The 20,656-nt window shown below is 35.3% G+C and overlaps 2 protein-coding genes across 3 annotated transcripts; one reads left to right on the top strand and one right to left on the bottom strand.

Moving 5' to 3' along the window:
• Window positions 1-15: 15 nt before the first annotated feature.
• LOC143468256 (adhesion G-protein coupled receptor G2-like) lies at window positions 16-4,202 on the bottom strand. Of its 2 annotated transcripts, none has more exons than XM_076965352.1 (8): window positions 4,050-4,202; window positions 3,701-3,818; window positions 2,714-2,862; window positions 2,358-2,589; window positions 1,812-1,996; window positions 1,535-1,635; window positions 1,154-1,318; window positions 16-998 (listed from the first exon to the last, which is right to left on the bottom strand). In XM_076965352.1, the coding sequence occupies exons 1-8, from the start codon at window positions 4,117-4,119 to the stop codon at window positions 513-515; spliced, it is 1,506 nt and encodes a 501-aa protein (XP_076821467.1). In that variant the 5' UTR covers window positions 4,120-4,202; the 3' UTR covers window positions 16-512. The 2 variants fall into 2 exon arrangements, with proteins under 2 accessions (XP_076821467.1, XP_076821466.1); XM_076965351.1 differs by having other exon boundaries at window positions 3,701-3,821; window positions 4,050-4,189.
• Window positions 4,203-9,863: 5,661 nt separating this feature from the next.
• Window positions 9,864-19,777, top strand: LOC143468841 (breast cancer anti-estrogen resistance protein 3 homolog). Its single transcript, XM_076966273.1, has 12 exons — window positions 9,864-10,745; window positions 11,416-11,654; window positions 12,765-13,418; window positions 15,173-15,302; window positions 15,526-15,663; window positions 17,075-17,154; window positions 17,399-17,492; window positions 17,591-17,668; window positions 17,772-17,892; window positions 18,137-18,303; window positions 18,413-18,533; window positions 19,196-19,777. The coding sequence occupies exons 1-12, from the start codon at window positions 10,734-10,736 to the stop codon at window positions 19,348-19,350; spliced, it is 1,989 nt and encodes a 662-aa protein (XP_076822388.1). The 5' UTR covers window positions 9,864-10,733; the 3' UTR covers window positions 19,351-19,777.
• The last annotated feature ends 879 nt before the right edge of the window (window positions 19,778-20,656 follow it).

Below are 20,656 nucleotides of genomic sequence, written 5' to 3'. Positions count from 1 at the left end.
TAGCAAATTGCGCTGTATCTGTGCAAACTGTTTTATTAGCCTTAAACACTGATAGCTTTTACACGAATGGTGTATAGTAAGAAAAAGTACAATAATACTGTTGATAATGCGCTAAACTATTGAACATTAAACTCTTTTGGTACTTGCATTACTATAGGCACGTGCAGTTTATATGGCAACCTAAACCAATTAACATTTACAAGTTTGTTTGAGCAGAAAATATGCGTATATTTTTAGAACTTAGCAGCAAGATCAGCGGCGTCTGAAAGTTCTTACAGCATTAAAATCGTTGTTAGAATTTCACTCTTAAATGATTCCGCTATCTTTATTTGATAGCACGTTTCTACACGGCATTTGAGCCTTGCAACAGCGGTGACGTAATGTCTGCCCAAGGACGCTGTTAACCCAACAATAATTACGTTGGCGTTTGCTCGTGACAGGCGAAATGTTTTAAAATTTGCGTACAAGAACAACGAGCTTTCGAGGTGATTCCTGCAGTGTCGTCGCCAAAATCATTCAAAATTAGTCATTTCAGCCGAATCTGTGCTTACGATACTACTCCTTTTCGTAAGCGGGACCTCCTGGTTGTGGCTCGTGCTCAGGCTCCTACGTTTCGGCTCCTTGCGGTGGGATTTGCCGATGACAATGTGGTCTTCGCTCTGTTGTCGCTTGTTGCTAGAATGTTTTGCAATACCATCGTTAGACGACGACGATTTGCTTCTCGATTTCCCTTCGTGCAATTTCCCAAAAGGAGATTTTCCGTGATGACCTTTCACCTTCAAGCTGGTGTGTTCGTCGATTACCTCCAGGTTTCTGCCGGTGTCATTTTCCTTCTGCGCCGTGCCGTTCATCCTCTCTGCGTCATGCTCCGGAGAAGGAGTTCCCGGAATTTGTATCAATCCGAGAGTTGACATGTCCATATCATCTTTAGGCAGGATACGAATCGTGGATAACTTGCGTTCGGATTCATCTGTAACTTCAATGGGGATGGAACAATTCTGCGAAACAAAAGTAGAAATCACATGAAACTTACAAACGGACAACGATATGATAAATACAAAGAACCAGTGTTGGGCGTGCCTATGTTGATCATAGAGTTAACTTCTTCGACAAAATAATGTTTGTGAAAAATCCATTTATTCATAGATCATACATTGCCTACAGAACGTTTATGACTCGATCGACGAATGCCTAAAGCTTCCATCGTTCCTTTACTCATGCTTCTATGGTGTATAGAATCATTGCCTGTAACCACAGCCATCCAATGACTTCTTATTTCTTTTTGATGAATACAGAAGAAAAACATCAACAGCAAACCCTATAGATAATAAACGGCATTTTAGTTAGATAGTGTCGTCAGAGGGTTATTTTTGAACAAAATTCTCATAAATTTAATGCGTTGCTCATCTTTTATCAGTAGCCTATCTTTTTTTCTATTTTAGAATTTATTTATTAGTTTAAATACTGCTTTTTATAGGCGGCGAGAATTCACGAGTTGTTGTCGTGTTAGTAGTCATACTCATAACAAACTTACCAAAGCTGTTGAGCCGGCTGTAAAGCAAGCAACAGCAATCAAATTGGCGGTGCTGCCGTACTCTCTCAATTCAGGGACGATAATTACACTCAATACAACGGCTGAAAAGAAATTTACAAATTGCAATGTCGTTTTATAGCAATCCATTTAGGCTACAGGCTAATTGATAGGCTGGGCAATAAACAAAACTGTACCAGGCTGTAAAAAACTGTTAAGCCTTTGTGTTAGATAGAGGTTCAAGCTTCAATCTTAAAAGTGTTTAATAGCAAATACATACCAACAGTGAAAACCACGGTTATTATGGATATCTTGATGAGGTGACTTTTCACGCGCTGAATGTTTCTTTGTTCGTTTTTCATTACTCCTCTCGCCAAGTAGATGAACATGCCAATCATCGGAGCAGCGGGTAACAGAAAGGGCAGCAACAAGCCGACATAAAGATAATTGTTCGCAACAAAGCACCTGCAGTAGGTAAAGAAAAAATATTATCACCGTATGTTGGTTAATCAAAAAGTGTTTCAATGAGTGTGTGATACTTGGCAGGATGACAATGTCCTTTCCTCTACTAGCCTGACGTCTCGATTCAGAAAATGTACAGTTTAAGATTCCGTCCATCTTTTAGCGCATAGTTATCCAAAACTTCTCCATAGTTAGGTTATATTATTGTTGCGAAACAATTTCAAACATGTCAACAATGTTTTCGTCTTGTTATATTTCGTATAAATTTTATGCACTGTTAAAATTACTATACTGACGGGAAGGGAGAATTCTAGTTTTATCAAAGCTTTGATTTCTGAATTTTCGAATTAAGTTTTTCATAAACCTGTCGCTGAAGTAAGCGTGAGAACTTTCATCCAAGTCTCCTAATGCGTGCGCTACGATAATACTTCCAGCAGCGAACACCAGCGATATTCCGTACGAAGGCAGGGCAGTTTTAAAAAAAAAGTTGTTAATGTGTCCGCCCAGTGGTCTTTTGTACATAACCACGAGCAAGGCCCAGTAGGAAATTGCCCAAAACCAAGAACTAAGAACTCCGAGATGACAAAGGAACGCTCCTGAAAATGAAGCGTTAGTAAATATCACTCTTTGTTTTAATGTATAGTAAAAGTTGAACAGGCACATCTTTACTATAATAGTTCACTTAAGCTTACCGACATAAACTTTTGTTAAAGAATCTACCTGCAATACATGCGCTATGATCTTTGACATGTTTGTCCATTGTTGTGTGCTGTCGAGCTGAATTGCTGATGATGAAGGAAATGAAATAAAGAAGCAGCGACATGCACAGGTTGACCACCACAATGTGAGTCCTCTTTACACTGAACTTCCTGAAAATATAACATTTCTTGTGTAGTAAAGGCTGACTTGCGGCACAAGTTAAATGTTATGCAGGATTATGCATGACCAGCATTCAATACACAAGAAGGTAACTAGAGTGTGTGCGTAAAATCGTTAACGTCTAAGAGAGACTAGGAAATATCCCATTCTTGTACATAGAAGTAGTTGCACATGATCGATCAGACGCCGGCAGCTTAATTGTAGCATGGCTTGGTCAGCAGTCATGACAATAAACCAAGCTTGTATTTTGTCTTTGCAAAAGATAACATTGCTTTGAAATTTGGGTATAATTTATCATAATTACCCAACTTTACTTGGCAATTGGACCAATAAATTTTCTGCTGGATTCGTACTTCAATCTATAAATGCTTGTATTGACTACTACAAAATAGTTTGTACCTATAGTCTGACATAGTCACACCAGAGTGCTTAGTTCCTGTATAAGTTTGCGAAATTCTGTACATTACGCCAACAAACGTGTCAGGGTATTGCTTAACCTGTTGTTTATTATTAGGACATTCTTTTGTGAATGAATTGAGAACGGATATCTGGCTGATGACGCGGCGCTTTGAACAATGCGTTCTTGTATGCCGGCAAAATTATAATTGCGCCATTGAGTAACAACAACACCACGAAAAGGCCATATCAAAGGCAGCACTTCATCTTAAAGGCAGGATAAAGTTATTAAATCAAACGTCATCATTAAAAGAAACAAACAATGGTGAATGGAAACAACTGCATTTTCAGCAAGTCGTATTCAGCATTTCACGAATCAAATGTTTATGAAAAGACTATTGACGCATTTCATCAAAACTCTTAGCACTTTACCTGTATCCCATGTATGAAAAGAGTGTCAGCAAAATGCCTACGATCGATACAGCGGCACCAACATAGGTAATGATGCTTAAGACTCGCTCATTTTCATCATCTTCACCGTTTTTACTTCCTGCTGGACGTAACCAAATACAGAACTTAATCAGAACAGATGTTAGTAAAATAATTTTTGTTTATAATGCTTTAATTAAATACTGAAAGTGACAGCGCAAAACTATAATAATAAAAATCCAAACTAAAATTTCCAGATAAACTGTATTTTGTGTTTTTCAGGTTTTATGGTAATGGAAACTTGTGATAGAGTTTAATTAACTATTTTACTGTTACCGGTACATCACTTTACCAAGGCCTGTTGTATTCCATTGTACTGGAAACGTCGTACTGCTCACTGCAAAACTGCCAGAATTTGTCATATTACAATCAAATTTATTAACTTATATACAAACAAATGAAACGAAATTGTTGCCTGTATAGAAAAAAAAAAAAAAGATTTATTCACGGCGTGCAACTATAGTAAGGCTACAGAGGCCTTGTATCGTGCTCTGTCCTTGACTGATATAACTCTTCGTTATCCACACCGGAAACAATGCAGAATTTACGTGGAATCCCACCTGCCTTCTTTTAAGCAGTCTGAAGAGTTTTTGCTTATCTTTAATACATATATAATCATTCAGTTTTACAATATGACTTATGCAACTTATCAATGACATTTTGTACCAACTAAGCAAGTATATCTAGGCTAGAGTATATCTCCCTGAAACGGCTGTCTGGCTGATTCATGTGAAGGCCACAAGTTCAACCACTTTTGTTTCAACTTTCAGCCGCTGTTTCTCTGCGTTTATTGCTTACATTCATAAACTTCGATTTTATATAATCCATGTTTCTGAAATGTATAAAATTTCCAAAATAACTCGGTTGTCAAGGAACTATCGCAATTATAATTTTATTTACAGACGTTTCAAAATTGTGCTCTGATACTCATTGATATCGAAATGATAATGAGTTAAGTGATTGCTAATATAATAATTGCTAGTTTCTTGGCTTTTACAGTATACATATTTTTCGAAAAACTCGCGATTCTCAATACTTTGCTACTAAATCAAATTGCCTGTCTACTTTTAACTGACAATCTAATAGCCATGTTCTCCGCAAGACAAATAGGAAAAGGAATTCTAAAATAAGAAAAAGCGCTCACGACGTTGGCATGTCGTGATATATCTCTGCTTGCCCGGTACAAACATTTTTTCTATATTTATAGGCAGACGGAAACACTTCCTACTTTTTATTTCATGTAATGAATGCAATGACTTATATGACGTGACACTTGGTTGTATATTACGGTTACACAACTTAAAAGTTTGCATGATAGGGTATCGTGTCGGCTATGTCAAAACGCACCAAACATTCACAGATTCGGTTAAAAAGAGTATAATAAATGACATGTATCAAATTCCTGTATGTATTAATAGCCTGTGCTTTAACCAGTTAAATCGCTTTCCATTTTGTAGTCTTCAATAATGTTAAAATTGTTTCTTTGCTGTGAATGGACTTACAGCTATCCGGAAATTATCCAGCTATTCAAAGTCTGCAGTGACATGCTACCAACCGTCATCACCCCGTTTGAAAAAAATAAAACTATTAAACCTAATGCTCGATATAGTTTCTTAAACGCTCAGTTGATAATAATTAATCAGTATATATTGAAAGATTAAAAACAAATTGTTTTTAACGCTCTATTTAGTTTCAACACATTACACTCTCGCAAATATATTTTCTAAACTATAATCTACTTTCCAAGTCTAGCACTAAATTTCTGCACGTATTAAAAGTAATATAGTGATCGGCCTTTGACTGTGTAGCTGCGTCATTTCCTGAAGCGATTTTAGGAACATCTACCCAACAACTTCCGCAGTATGAAGTAGAAGTTGCTAAAGCTTCGCTTTTCGCTTCACCAAGAAAAGGGTTTCTAGTACCTTTGATTTCTATTTTTGTACACTGTAACTTTACTGCTCCCAAACTAGTTTCAGCCGACCAACCTCAATAACTTCTTCTAAGTTTTTATAAGCCTACGCTGACACAGAAATAACGACATATCCACGTGGTCACATCCTTTAATGAATATTTCCTCATTTCTTGTCAGCATAACGCCACACTGGTGTAACTGACTACAAGTAGCGTAGGTACATCACATTAGATAATACAGACGTATTAATTTAAAGGTCTATTTGCACACGGATTGTACAACAAATGTATAGTGTTTTAACTTGCTTTAATTATCTAAATAGCTAAAAGATTATATAAGTTATTGAAATATTATATCTTCAATTAAGCTTTGGAAATGGCTGTGATGTACACGTTTCTCCGTTAATGGTTAACATGCCAGAGGACAGAGTGGTAATGACTCAACTGGAGTCCAACTCGGGTCACTTTTCAAAAACTCGATTTGACTCGAGTTCCTTTCTAAGGAAGTACAAAAATGACTTGACTTGAATCGAGTCATCGTTTGAAATGACTCGACTTAGCTCGAGTCAGTTCTTATTCATCACGTTTCAGCATGTAAAACGAATCTATATTCTTTAGTCGGAATACATTAAAGTATAACAAGAATTGTTAATTAATTATTTGTCTACGAACGTGTACGGTGCAGCCAAATGAAGCAAATTATGTAATAATCCTATAAACGTATGTGTTTGATAGAAATGGTATTTTTGCTGTCTGTTTGACTTGGATTCGGATATTGATCGACTCTACTTGACTCGAGTCTTATTAACCTAATTACTCAAATTACTTCAACCAAAATACTCGACTTGATTTGAGTCTTAAAAGGTAAATGACTTGACTTTCAACTCGAATTTAATTACTTGGTTATGACCCTGTCAGTGGGCGACGCAACGCAAAACTATAACTTATCGGGAAGAGCTCGCTACAGAATTGGAAAGATTTTACGAACCTCGACATCGCAGACTGTTTTGGTATTACGTCTTCACTAGATGCTGCTGCAAAAAGTACGCCTTATATAATGTTTCTTTGTTCCTGTAAGCCTTAAGGACATTCTGGTCAAGTTTGTTAAGTCGGACAGTCTGCAAACTTTCGGTGACGTTTTGCCGTTTTTTTTATTAGTTTAAACTTTGCATAATGCTAACAAATTTGATATTTACTGGGAGAATATTCTCGTATCTTGTTTGTTATTATCGCAATTTTCGTGACTTCATAGGCTGCGGTAATGTAGGCTACTTCAATTTGCGTTGTACTATCACAGGCGGTTCGCTCGTCATTGTGCCCCATTAGAAATTTGCGCTCACATGTAACTTCCTTTAACGGTCATTGCTACCTTACCACGATAAGGAATGTCTTATCACCAAAAGCATTGACAAGAATTTTCAACATCGGCATAATTTTCCTGTGGATGGTGGTTGTTTCATTTGGAAATGGAAGTCGATGCTTGGGAGCTATGAATTCAATGTGTCCATGTAGGAATATAGCTTGATATCTATGATAACAGATTTTGGGTTGTAAAAAATGATTTAATAAATTGTTAAAGTTATAATTAACATATCAATTCAAAAAGGAAACACTTTGCATTATAGTGGTAAATACATAACACTGTACTTTATCAAAACATATCAGCATGTCTTTCTCTGTATCAACTTCGGTACAGGGAAATCAGGTTTTATCTTATTTCGGACACCAGTGGGCCTATGTCAGAAGAAAAGAAATGCAGAGAATCAATGAGTAAAAACACTATTTGGTGCAGAGAAAACCAAAACTTTTGGTGGAAATCCACGTTGAATACAGAAGGTGACAGCGGCCTACATATAATGGAACAGCCAGGCTGTTATTCCCATCATGGAGGTGGTCAGTACTGGTCGCCAAAAATGTACAAGCACATTTTCGTGCCGAAACGACTTTATCAGGCCCTTCCACTGGAAATGTCTTCGGTTCAATTTTGCAAAATGTACGCGTCGACGTGCTGCACAAACTTTTTAAAGAGCACGTACGTATTGAAAATGAAATCAGAAGAGATCGACATCGTGCAGTTCCCAAGAAATCAAACCATAATCTTTAATGTCTTTGACAGTGATGTTTGAGGTCTAAGCATATTTTCTAGTTTGTTATTTTCCTATTTGTTTTTTCCAGTTTATTTTTTTCCAGTTTGATATTTTCCGGTTTGATTATTTTTGTTTTGGATTTTTCCGTTTTGTTTTTTTCTATTTTGGTTTTTTCCGTTTTATTTTTTTCTATCTTGGTATTTTCCGGTTAGGTATTTTCCGTTTTGGCATTTTCCCAACTGCAATTGTCAGCGTCTGCGAGTTGCGATCAAAGTATAGATAACATGGAAATAGCATCTTTCAAACTTGCTCTCAGTTTATTTATTAATCAACCATAGTATTTTTGGTCTCAGTTTGTTGTATTTGCCTTGTTACTGAAGACGTAACAAAGCCTATTATTTCTTGTTAATTGAACTGAGAAGAACGATATCAACAATGAAAACACAATTATCGGCTATCTGCAAGCTTTTTTAACTGGAATTTCTAATAGCAAAGTAACCTATCTCAAGAAGTAAATTTCGGGGTCTAGTGCAGAAGTGCATAACCGTGTAATGCATTTGTACAAGAAACCCCTGCTACCCAAATCATAACTTCATTTGGTTGTGTACTTCTGCACTAAACCCTAATTTCGTGTGGACTAACGTAAGCCAGATAGATGCGCAAAAAGTTTATACGTCAATAATACGGTCGTTCTGAGCAAGGTTGTTAAGGGCACAGTTACCAGATTATCGGTAACATATTTATTAGTATATAAAATCTGGAGTCTGGATTATGCTTAGCAGTCATTTTTTAGGCTCAAGTTTGTTCAATATCTACCACAAATCATTTATAGATGATTAGCTTAAAGTACTACGAACCAAGTTATAGAATTTTAGATATCGATGTTCATTAACTTAATATTCTTCACTTTTAAACCGTATATCAGTTAAGTTATAAATATAACAACAAGGTGAAGCAAATTACAAACACAAGTGAAATGTTAATCGTAACAAATGAAATTAGTCCCAAAAGTTTTTTGTCCCACCTTCATCCGTTTCGCGCAGCGTTGTTTTGGCAAAAAGAAGAGCTACAAGCGGATAACCCTTAAAATTGAGTGTCTTCACGGTTCTGCTCCTAATTTGCAAAAAAACATCACTATCAAGATTGCATGTAAAAAAGGAGTGCTCGACGCTTGTGCTTATAGCTCTGGGTACAGCCTACACCCTACACCCTATGTAATTGTATCATGTGCTGGTTGTACGCTTTTGTACTGAACCAAAAGAATGAAGAACGCAATGCAGCAAAATTAAGTTGCCCATACAGGCAGTGAAGACCCTGTATTTGTTTAATGGATGCCCAGGGCTTTGCAAAAATGGGTACCACTCTAAAAATGCTCACTTTTGGCAACTTAAAATTTTTTTTGCTGGACTGAATGATGTAGTCCAGATAGGTTGGTGTGCAAAATATAACCAAAGCAAACCTATTTCGCTTGTGGCGTGGTGTCTGCCAACTAATTTGTATTAACTAACTAATACACGCTTGTGGCGTGTATTAAAATTATTTCAAACAAAGCTGGAAATCAAAATTATTGATGGAAAAATACTTTGTTTAGCAATAAATCAAAAAATATACATATAGCTGTATATGTGGTATGTAGCGTACATATAATGTAGCATATAGCTTTTCTTGCCAATTCATCTTCTAGTGTCACACAAATATTTTACAAAGTATCTATGATATGCTGCTTAGTAATACATTCTCAAAATAATTACTGTTTTGGACAAGCTGTCGTTTGGACTGATAAGGGAAAAATTATTCATCAAGAAAGAGCTTTAAAATTTTTTTCCGCATTACATAATAAATTTACACATACACTTGTGACCAGTGTTTTTTTTAAGGTGTTTTGGGGGACCGAAACGGTCCCCCAAATTTCTCCAGCGGTTTCCCAAAATTTGGACTTGCTACTCTGGTCTTGCTAATTTGGTCTCTTAAAACTACTTAGCGGTCACCCAAACCAAACCTTAAAAAACACCCTGCTTGTGACATCAATCTAGATCAGAAGAATTTTAAATTTGCTGGCATTTTTTCTCATTTCATAATCAAACTAATAACAAATAAAGTTTTGACATTGGTCCTCACAGCTTGCAAGCAATCATTGCCAGTTTCTGTAGTTTAGTTTCAGAATTCTGCTGGTAAATATGTCACCAAATTTCACGTTTGTTAATTCTTTGTAACCATGCATGTAACTTTGAACCATGCTGACAAGCGTGTTAATGTAGCATTGCACTTTGACATGTTTTTAGGTATATAGTTAGATGTATTCCACGATGTGTTTTTAGATGTATATTAAGATTGTTGCGGCCGTATACACCCGTATTGTTGCGGCCATTCTTGTTCACAATGTGTAACTGCGTGTTTAGTATTAGTAATTTATCGATATGCCACTTATGACACCTTTTATTGTTTGTAGTAAGTTTTCTACACACGCATACGGTTTACGCCTTTACCCACAACTCCCTCTGAGGCATGTTACGCTGCCCACAATTTCTAATCTCACACCCTAATTATAATTAATTACGCTGTGGTTTGGTGGACAAGAATTCTTATTGGGCATCCTACATTTTGATTTAATAGAAGAAAGGCAGTTGTTTTTATTGAAGAGACGCAAATACCTTTGTTCATATTCGGCACACGCAGAAGTCAAGAGAAGGAATGTTGATATAAGTCAGAAGAGCATAAGGGGCTAACTGGCTAGCCGTAAAAGCGCGAAGTTTCTTGGCTAAAGAAAATCTTGGTTAGAAATATAAATAAGAAATGAATTTGATGATGCACAGAAGGTGCTACCCTGTAGTAGATATAGTCAAGTTTAAGTGAACACTACTGGTTAATACATTGCTTTATTGTTATGATTTAGATCTTTAAGAAACATGGTTTCTCCATGCTGTTGGCATGATTATTCTTAGTTTTAGAATTATCAGTGATTTCACATAATCCTCAGTATGTATCAGGAGGTAAGTTTATGTTTAAGGTTGTTGAACAGCCAGAAATTGAACATATATTTTGATATTAATCCAAGAGACTTGTTTTGTTACTGCATAAGTGCTTAAAAATGTTATTGCCATATTTAGGAACTGAACAGTAACAATATGTTACTAATAAAACGGTAGCTTGGAGAAATACTGTCTCTGTTGCTACTCATTTTATAAAGCAACATAAGTTGACCGAAATATGACAATTTCACTTGTATGCTTTTCAGAACAATTTGGGTGGTTGCAGAAATGCTTGAAAACTTTGTTATGCATTAACACATTTTAAAAACTAACTAAGAGTGTAAAATAAAATGCTAGTTTAGTCAGACCTATGTAGAAATAGGTCCAACTAACCAATGAAACTATACTTCTTGATTTGTAGTAAAATTTAACTTTTTATTTAACCAAACAAAAAGTTTGATTTCTTTTTGTGATAAAATATATAATTATGCCTACTAAAGAAAAAAAATTATATGCAATCTAGTATTGGCACATTGATTTTAAATAAAAAAGACACTGTTTGAGCTATATGGGCTTATTAAACTTAGTTAGTCTGTTTGATTAAGTAGCGAAAGCATTTAGTGTGTAAGGTTACTGCCATCATTTTTCTAACAGATATTGTATTGGATATAACTTTTACCTATTTCAATAGCTCAAGCCTGGTGGAAGTCGGTCTAGTAGAGATGGAAAAGCACCAGTAAAGATATCATCTGAAATGTTGCGCAGGAGTCTAGGAAGTGAGCTGCAATTAGATAATCATGATGTCAGAAGTCATGGTTGGTATCATGGCCGCCTTCCGAGAAATATTGCTGAGGAACTTCTTCGTCAGGATGGAGATTTCTTGGTACGAGAGTCTCTTTCAAATGCTGGTGAAAATGTGCTAACAATGATGTGAGTATTTGAGTGGTTGTTATTGCACACTTGCTAGATAGTTTTTACATCTTAAATTCTGGTATGTTGCAAAACCTCACAACTTGACTACTGCTGATCCCAAACAACTAAAAATTTGATCAATTTTCTGTGACAGTATCCATTAAATTTTTTTTCTGCTGTAACCAATGATTAAGCATTCAGAAGTTGTAACAACTTTTTCAATTTTTTGTTCCAGCTTAATTTTGTGTGTTTAGACTTTCTTAATACCAAATTCAAGGATAAAGGTTTTATATTTAAGGTCTAAAAATCTTTTACAATAGATAGACACTTGATGATTTCTTTTCTCTATAATAACCATAATTAATTAATTAATCACCATTATTGAGCCTGTATTTCAATTTGACCGTAAGATCCAGAAGTTTACTCAAACTGTATTTAAGGTGCAGACAATGCAAAATTTGCAAATCCAGGCGCATAATTTATTGAAAAAATAAAATTGGCAACTTTTTTTTGAATTTGGTGTTAGGAAACCATGAAATTTCACCCAACCATGAGCAGTTGTTTTTTTTTGCAAGGCCCAATTTAAACATACGGTTCATGATGATGTGTACCATTACGCTTATATTGTTCACCTTGTGCATGTAAATGGAGCATTACCAAACTTTTCCATGTTTATATAAGATTTTGTCAATTGAAAAATGAAGATTGACATTACCTGTATATTTTTGATAGTTTGAGGACTGATTACCGTAATTCTTTTTCCATTTATATCTCATGTAACACACTTCTCTGGAACTTTCGAAATTTTTCGAACTCAATGCACAAATTATTTAACGAGTTACGAGGTTTGACTGTACTTGTACAGTCTGTGTAAAACATGACTTTCTTCTTTATAATTAATGTGTTTTTAAACTCTGCATGTTTGCATGCTTAGAGTTTCTCATAATAAATTGCTTTCTGTAGACATTCAAAGCTTTCTTCAGAAAACTAGTGGCATGCATATAACGATAGATATATACTGCTTGTATTGTCACTTTCTTGTCAGTTAATAATGAAAAATGTCAATTTTTCACTTTAATTCATGCAGCTTTCTACTGTAGTAATGTCGTTATCTGTTCTTGCATGCAGGTGGCAAGATACTGTGCTGCATTTTAAAATCAACAAAGTGATACTTCAGCCGAGTGCTTCATATTCAAAATTGCAATATGGGTTTGAAAGGGACAGTTTTGATTCCATTCCAGCATTAATAATGTTTCATATTGGGAGTAGTGCCCCGATATCAGACGTTTCTGGTGCAATAATTAAACGGCCAGTGAATAGAAAGTTGCCTCTTTCCTATTCAGATTCACAGCATAGTAAATTGGAAGCAAACGTTTTGGGAAATAAAAGCATCTCGGAAAGTATTGTTGCTAATCAAAGAAATAATCCTTTTCCAGTTTTGGAAAATCAACAATCTTTTATGTCCAGGCCTCTTAGTCAGGTAGAGCTTAACGTGATTAACCATAGTAAAGTTGTTGATCGTGTTGGTTCAGACCCATTGCTAAACACTGCAAAGAGAATTAGCTCAGAAACTGACGACACTCTTGGTGCTTTACCGAAAATTAAAAAATCATCCCAACAAAATTCGGTAGCAGTTGTTCCTCCAAAACCAAGCAGAGTTCCGTCTTTTCGACGTCCTGTTATTCGCCATGCTGAACACAATCCTCCTGAGAATTTGCAGTACAATTCTCTGAAAAATTCACGAGTTAATATGAGTGTTTCAGAAGGAATGGTTTCGCCAAGGTAAGTTCTCAGACATATTTGTTGATAACTTACTGGTATTAAAGATAAGTTGGACTTAGTTTATGTCTTGAAAGCTAGCACTTACATTAGATCTATTATTTATCTATGTACTTCAGCGGTGATGAAATCCAACAACAGATTGTGACACATATACAATACTTATTTTAGAATTTAAGCCTTCATCATGATAACCTTTGTATAAATGGTGTTATGGTGCCTTACTGTCTTCTGTTATGGTGTCTTTCTACCAAAACTCATTTGTATTTAACCAAATTAACTGGTGTTTTGGACGGACTTTCAAACTTACGTGCAATAATAATTAGAAAATCAGCTTGAAACTTCCGTTCAGTGGCATTTCAGGGTCTTTAAATTCTTTTTAGAGCTACGCGGTCACGCCAAAAACTGTTTGGTGGTAAAAAGGGTCATGAAATGAATTTGAAATGTGATTATTACACATTTACACTGTTTTGTTTGAATTTGTTTTTTGTTAATAGCCTAGGTTCTGATTTCTGATAATGTACCTGTGTTGCTTATATATACTGTAATTGCCTCAACCAGTGAAATAGTGTTTTTGTTGGCGTCGATTTGTATGTCCGTCTGTTATCAACATTTCTCAAAAATGTAGTTACAGATTTTGATACAAATTTCCAGCTAATTTGATAATGATATAATTCATTCAATTTTTATGGTAACCTAGACTGCTTCAGCAGAGATAGGTACCGACACTGTTCCAGTGCTTTTCTAGTCCACAAGTTTGTATAGTATGTTAGGGATGGACTGATGCGAATCCAAACCCAAGTAGGTCGCTGAATATTGCCTGTATGGAAGATTCGGGTGAACACGAATACTTTTAAAGTAATGGATTAATTGCAAACTGCTGTATAATATTAGTTATAGATTAATTGACTTAGGTAGGAAATGATGATTTATTTTCTTGGCTAAGCTAAACTATAGGGCCAACATATCTTGACTTAAGATAATCTTAACGTTGTTGCTTTTCAAATCTCCATTTAAAGATTATTCTTTGAAACAGATCAATTATTCGTATAAAATGTCGTGTCACAAGCAAGATTTGGCAATTTTTGTACAAAGTTTTGTTGTTTCGTGTTGATACGAACAGATTTGGGATTCATTAAGGTCGACCTTAATGATATTCGGATTTGCATAAACACGAAACATCTTCATTCCTGGTATATGTAACCTGCATGTTTTCAAAACATAATGCATGTCTTGCGCATTGCCCTGTTGTTGGTGTCATTCTTATTTAAGTTAGAAGTTAGAATTTTCTAAGATCAGTAAGTTTTTTTCTGCAGTTGGTAACAATATTTCACATAAATGCACATATATTTATTCACCATTTTTTCTTCTATCCATTCAGTTGTAGTTGCTAGATGTTGCTTGCTTGTTTGATGTTGGTTTACGCAGACCATCCTTTTCCGTTGTTAAATGGAAAATGTGATGGACCTATGCATAATTTCTTACAAATTTCTTAAGTTCAACTGGGGGTCACAAACTATGATGAATGTTATAATGAGTGCCTCCAAAATATACATGTTCGCATGGGCCGCTTCATAAGTGCTAGTTTACAGCTAGACTTTTTTCAAGCGTACCATTTATCTTTACTGAGGAATTGCGAAAGTGTTCCACTTTCCACCTAAACTTGCAAAATTTCCCACCAGTTTAGAACCGCTGCTTTAGAGCAAATGTTTGTTACTTTCACAGACTGCTGGTATTTTCTTGGTTATATGTTTCAGGTCTAAAGCATTTCCAGATGCCCGTAATGTAGGTGCTACTACCTCACCACGTTCTGTCACTTCGTTATTGGGGGCAAGCAATGAAGCACATCCACAAACATCTCCGCTGTCAAAAACATCTGTTTTCAAAGTTTGTGCTTTACATGTCAATTCTATATTCTCAACCACATTATTTTTGCTGTTTAATTGTATTATTAACTACTGGTATTAAACGTTGTAATACAATACATCAGCATTAGGGCTGTCGCTTTGGATTGAAGACGGGGTAAATAAAAGACATGATGATGATATTATATTTTCAAAGTGTTGTTGCTTTTTTACAATTAATGTGAAAGCTTTTACCAATATTTCAGCCTTTGCTTTATTCAAGTTCTCTGCTGCCAGATCAAAACAAACCTGTGGAAGGGCCTATAATGTTGGAAATAAAGAATTTTTTGGTTGGAAATGACCCATTTAAACTGGCACGACATATGACAGCCATTGATTGTGAGGTAAAGGTCCAGTAATTAAATCTTTTAGTAAGTGGAAATTGGCATGCTTATCACATGTATATGGATGTACTGTACCGCTGAGCTGGTAAAATTGTGCATATACCAAATACAGTACACTAGTACAGGGCTTCTCAAACTTTTTTGTTCTGCGACCCCATTTTGAAAAAGGTATTTCTATGCGACCCCATTATGGGGACATTCACGTTAATGACATTAAAACGGGGTTAGTTCTTTTGTCTATTAAGACTAGGGTTAATTAGGATATCAATAATTTTTACTATCTGGATAACGGATATATCCGGATATTTCCATTTAGTTAACCGGTCAACCAGCTAATTACCGCTAAACAAAACAGACCCAATTTGTGTCGGTTATTTTTGGCTTTATAATTCAATTGCCGAAGTAGCAAAACAATATCGAAAGGAACATGAAAACAACAACAATGAAACATGAAATACAGTAAAGCAACGAATGAAAACAAGAAATAACAAACGAATAATCCGACCCTAATTAAGACTATAACATTGACATTGTTACCACATGAATCTACGAAGCCTAACCACTGATCCATACTAAATTAATGTTGTAACTGCTTTAAACTTTAGCCTAGGTTCCTTCAGAAACTAGTTACTAGGCTGCTGTGAAATCGTAATGCGAGCGGTAAGGTTACTTTTGGTCAGCACGTTACAGCAATGATAGCGTAACAATGCATCAATTGTTACGATTGGTTATATTTTATCTTTCGACATTTCACACCAATGGTTGCGGTCAATCCTTAAAAAACACATTTCTTGGAAATGGATAGCCTATTAACATGACAATAAAAATATTTAATAGACCCCAAAATTTCATTACGCGACCCCATTTGGGGTCGCGACCCATAGTTTGAGAAGCCCTGCACTAGTACAAGCATAAAAACAACATTGCCAAGATTTTATTGTATCACAAATTTTCATTTGTTTCATCGCAGATAAAATGTTATAATACAAGTTACATTTACTTTGAATAAGTACTAACCGTTGTGCTTCACCACATACCAAGCCTTACTTTGAACCAAACATATTGGGTAGACAGTGCCATACAGTACATGAAAAGTGCAGTACGGTACCGTACATGCTAGGAAACAAATGGAATTGAATGGAACAAATGAATATTAGCGATACAATAAAATCTTTGCACTATTGTTTTTATGCTTTCAAATTTTTTTCCATCACTGAATGCATCTTTAAAATAAACAGCCCATTTTACTGCCAAATATAAACCTTTTACCGATATTTGATTCTGGTACTAAATATACAGTGCTTAGAATGCCTGGAAGTATGTTTTTAGTTTACTTTTTATTGTATTAACTTGCATAACCTCACTTAAAATCTTTGTATTGATTGCCTTTATCATTTTCAATTGTATATAGATATGCAAGATTAATGATTTAGGATTAGAAGAACTGTTGTTACCCAATGGTGGTCAGCTTAGAAAGGATATTATGGAAAGGTGAGCTACAGTACTAAAAGGAAATGATTATATTAGCCATGTAACCTGTATATCATTGTAGTGTAGTAATTAAAATTGTCAGGTTATAAACCAAGTTCTGTTTTAAACCTGTAAATCATAATTTTAGACCTGCTGGGTATATAAACTTTAAATTTTTACTATCTTTGGTATTATTTCTCTGGCAATTAGTCAAGTTTATATCCCAAACCTAGCTTTGAAGATAACATAATTGTCTTAACTTTAGGTATCAGTGTCTATCATTTTGGGTGGCGTTATGTGTCTTAAGAAGTGGAGTTAACTTGCAAGAAAAGGTTGATGTGCTAAATGTCTTCATTCAGGTATGACGTATGCACCAAATTTTGTTTTTATCGATGTTCCTACTGCCTATTCCTTTGTTAGATTGTAGCTTATGATCCTGTTGTTTCTATTTTTCCAGGTTGCAAATGAGTTGGTACATAGTGTTGGAAATCTTTTTGGATTTTCTGCAATAATGCATGGCCTAATGTGTCCACAAGTGAGCAGATTTTACTGATTTATTGAATTTCAATTTGCAGTAGTTAAGAGTTTCATGCTTTTTTTAGAAAATTGTTACCAGTTAGTTTTTACACCACTTTCAGCTAAGTGCGTTGAGTGAGTTATGGGACACGCTACAGAAAAGATATACAAATAACGCTGTAACCCTGCACAAGAAGCTGTATCCATTGATGAGGATGCTGGATGAAGGCAAAGCACAATTCAGTAAGACGTGTTATTTGTACGTTGAATTAATGATTTTTTGTAAACCTCTTGATACAGTACTACAATTGGTACATGTATCACAGAAAATGTGTCTTGAATCCTAATATCCAACTCAGTTGATCGGCTTCATGAAGAATTTAAAAAAAATTAAATTTTGTATTTGGTAGTGTATTTGTACATGTGCAAGACGTTTTGTAACACGCTCTCGAGGGATATAGGTGTAACCAATTATAAAATCGTTTAGACTTAGAATTGGTTTGCATTCCCCATCTTTTGCCTGTATTACGCTATTTGGAAAATCCACTCACTGGAATTCCTCATTCTTCTCCAAGCAAGCTTTCAAACTTCTCGCAATCTCCATCTTCCAAAGTTGAAACTGATTATACATTAAAGCCTTCTGTTGACAATGCGGTATTGCTGTAATTCTTAGCATTTAATGTTAATTTTTATAGTAAACACTAGTATTGAATATAACAGGTAAGATGTTTAAGATTAAACAATACAAATTATCTTTTTACAGCTTTGGTGGCAGAACCTGCCTGATGACAGCTTTGACACTTTATTGGCACAACTAAGTCTTGCTCGGGAAATAATGAAATCATGCTTGATTTTTAGAAAAAACTCAACAAACAAACTTCGCGGTAAGCTACTGCAAATGGCATCTCTATAACATGCAAGAAATGTGTTTTCTTGTTATGTTTGCCTACTTAGTATTGTGTATAATGTAAATTTTTGCATTTGTATTAATCTGTGCATAAGGCTCAAACATACTTGCTGAAGCATCTTATGTACTACACACCCAAGACAGATGTATAAATTGGTGAATAAAATTGCTTGCTTCAAATTTTGGCATAATAATCTTACTACAGATAAAGGTGTATTACAAACCAAGATGATGAAATCACATTTGAAAACCATTCATATACTGGTTTCTCGCAATTAAATTGGCATAATTCATTTTCAAATCTGACAATTTTTTTTTAACTGAATTATATCATTTTATTCCAAGTTGGGTTTGCATGGGGACACTGCCATTACCTCTTTCTGACTTCCGGGGATAGCTAGTTAACGCATGTTTGCGCTATGTGTGCAAATTCCATCTTTGTTATTTTGTTAAGCTGCGTTTCTTAGTTTCTGAAGTCTTTTGTACTAGGTACTTCCAACTTAAGTTATCAACAAATTTGATTTTAGAATCTCTATTTTATCGGTAAACAGTTCTGTAATATTGTGAAGTTGTTTTCAAACTACTTCCGTTAACTGTAAAAATATTACTAGTCTCGTCTTTTTCATCCCCATTTTGCAGACGTTGATAAGAAAATGAAGTTCCATGAGATGTTTACAACTGACTTTCAACTCCGATTAATGTGGGGTTATAAAGGTGTTGATTCACCGAAAAAGGAGAGATACGAAAAGTTTGACAAAGTGATAACTTTGATGGCCAAGCGGATTACGTCTTAGCCGTATAAAATATTATATTAATTCAAAATAAACAGAAGAGTGCACGTAACTGCTTTTTATGGTAAAAGGCTTAACGTATTTTGCATTCTACAATTTCTACGCAGTTGCACTATTTTCAAGCTATTTGGTTTAAGTAACAAATAGCTGCATCATCATCAGTTCCATCTTTTTCTCAATTTTCGAGCGCTATGTTTTTAATCTGTTTATATGGTGCTTGCTGATGAGATTATTAATTCCTATGTATTTTAAGTGTAATGTTGCCTTCTAATATTTGTTATATGTTTTCTTATATTGCCTTACAAACACATTTTTGTAAAATAAATGAATGTAGGCCTTAGCGCTTGGAAGTGTTGGTGCGGTAGTTAGTACGAACTTTACGATGTGACTTACAGTGAAAAGTTGTAATAAAAAGACAATCGCAGACAAATGGCTTACCACTGAAAGTTTGAAGAGGATAGGTAGCCTATGTTGTCAAAATATCTGTCAGACACTTAGCCTAACATTATCTTGCCTATGTATTATAGGCAGGGAATGCCATACCGCTTATTTTGAAGGTCTGTGTCTTAGAAAGTATTTTGTACTTATTTTAACTTGCGTCCTTAGTTTTGTCTTATATTTAGGGTAGGGCATTCCATATCGGGCATTTCGATATGCCTCAGCGCGCCATCTAGAAACGAAGGTAGGAATAGCCTTAGTGAAAGCACAGTCAAGTCTATCCAGTGTGCACACAAAAGTACACTTAGACAAGACCTGTGGTGAATAGTGTCTCTTTTTTAGACACATCGCTTTGTTCTGTGGCCATTTTACATTGAATTGACGTGACGCGTGAATTCACTCCGTTCAGCAACTTCCATTCCTTTTTAATCTTATCTTGTTTCCTGGTTGTCCTTATTTTTGAGTCCAGATCGACGGCAACCCGGACTGTAGGGAGTGGCAGCACTGCCTCTGTGTGGCTGGATCTCGCCCATTGTTTTTTGCGCCTTACATCGATTAATATTGTCAAATGGCAACCCTGGAGGACTCCATATGGTAAACACTAAACAGTTGTCGTAATCTGCAAGATTAAGACTCAAAACTATGGACACCAGCACGTCAACCAGGTTAATAAATAATTAATAATTCTAGATCATCTTCACTACAGGTCTACAGCATGAACCCCAGGTTGGGAGCCACTGGTGAGTAGGCCTAAGATTGACTTCTGCAATTGACGTCAATGCTATCACATTTTTTTTACATATACTTTGCGAATTGTATTTTTGCTACCTTTTTATTTATTTATTTTATTTTGTTTTATGGACATTGGCTA

This window comes from Clavelina lepadiformis, chromosome 8 (genome assembly GCF_947623445.1).
Source record: "Clavelina lepadiformis chromosome 8, kaClaLepa1.1, whole genome shotgun sequence".
NCBI classification, from domain to species: domain Eukaryota; kingdom Metazoa; phylum Chordata; class Ascidiacea; order Aplousobranchia; family Clavelinidae; genus Clavelina; species Clavelina lepadiformis.
Note: the sequence above shows the minus strand (reverse complement) of the source record. Positions and strands in the feature narration are given on the sequence as shown.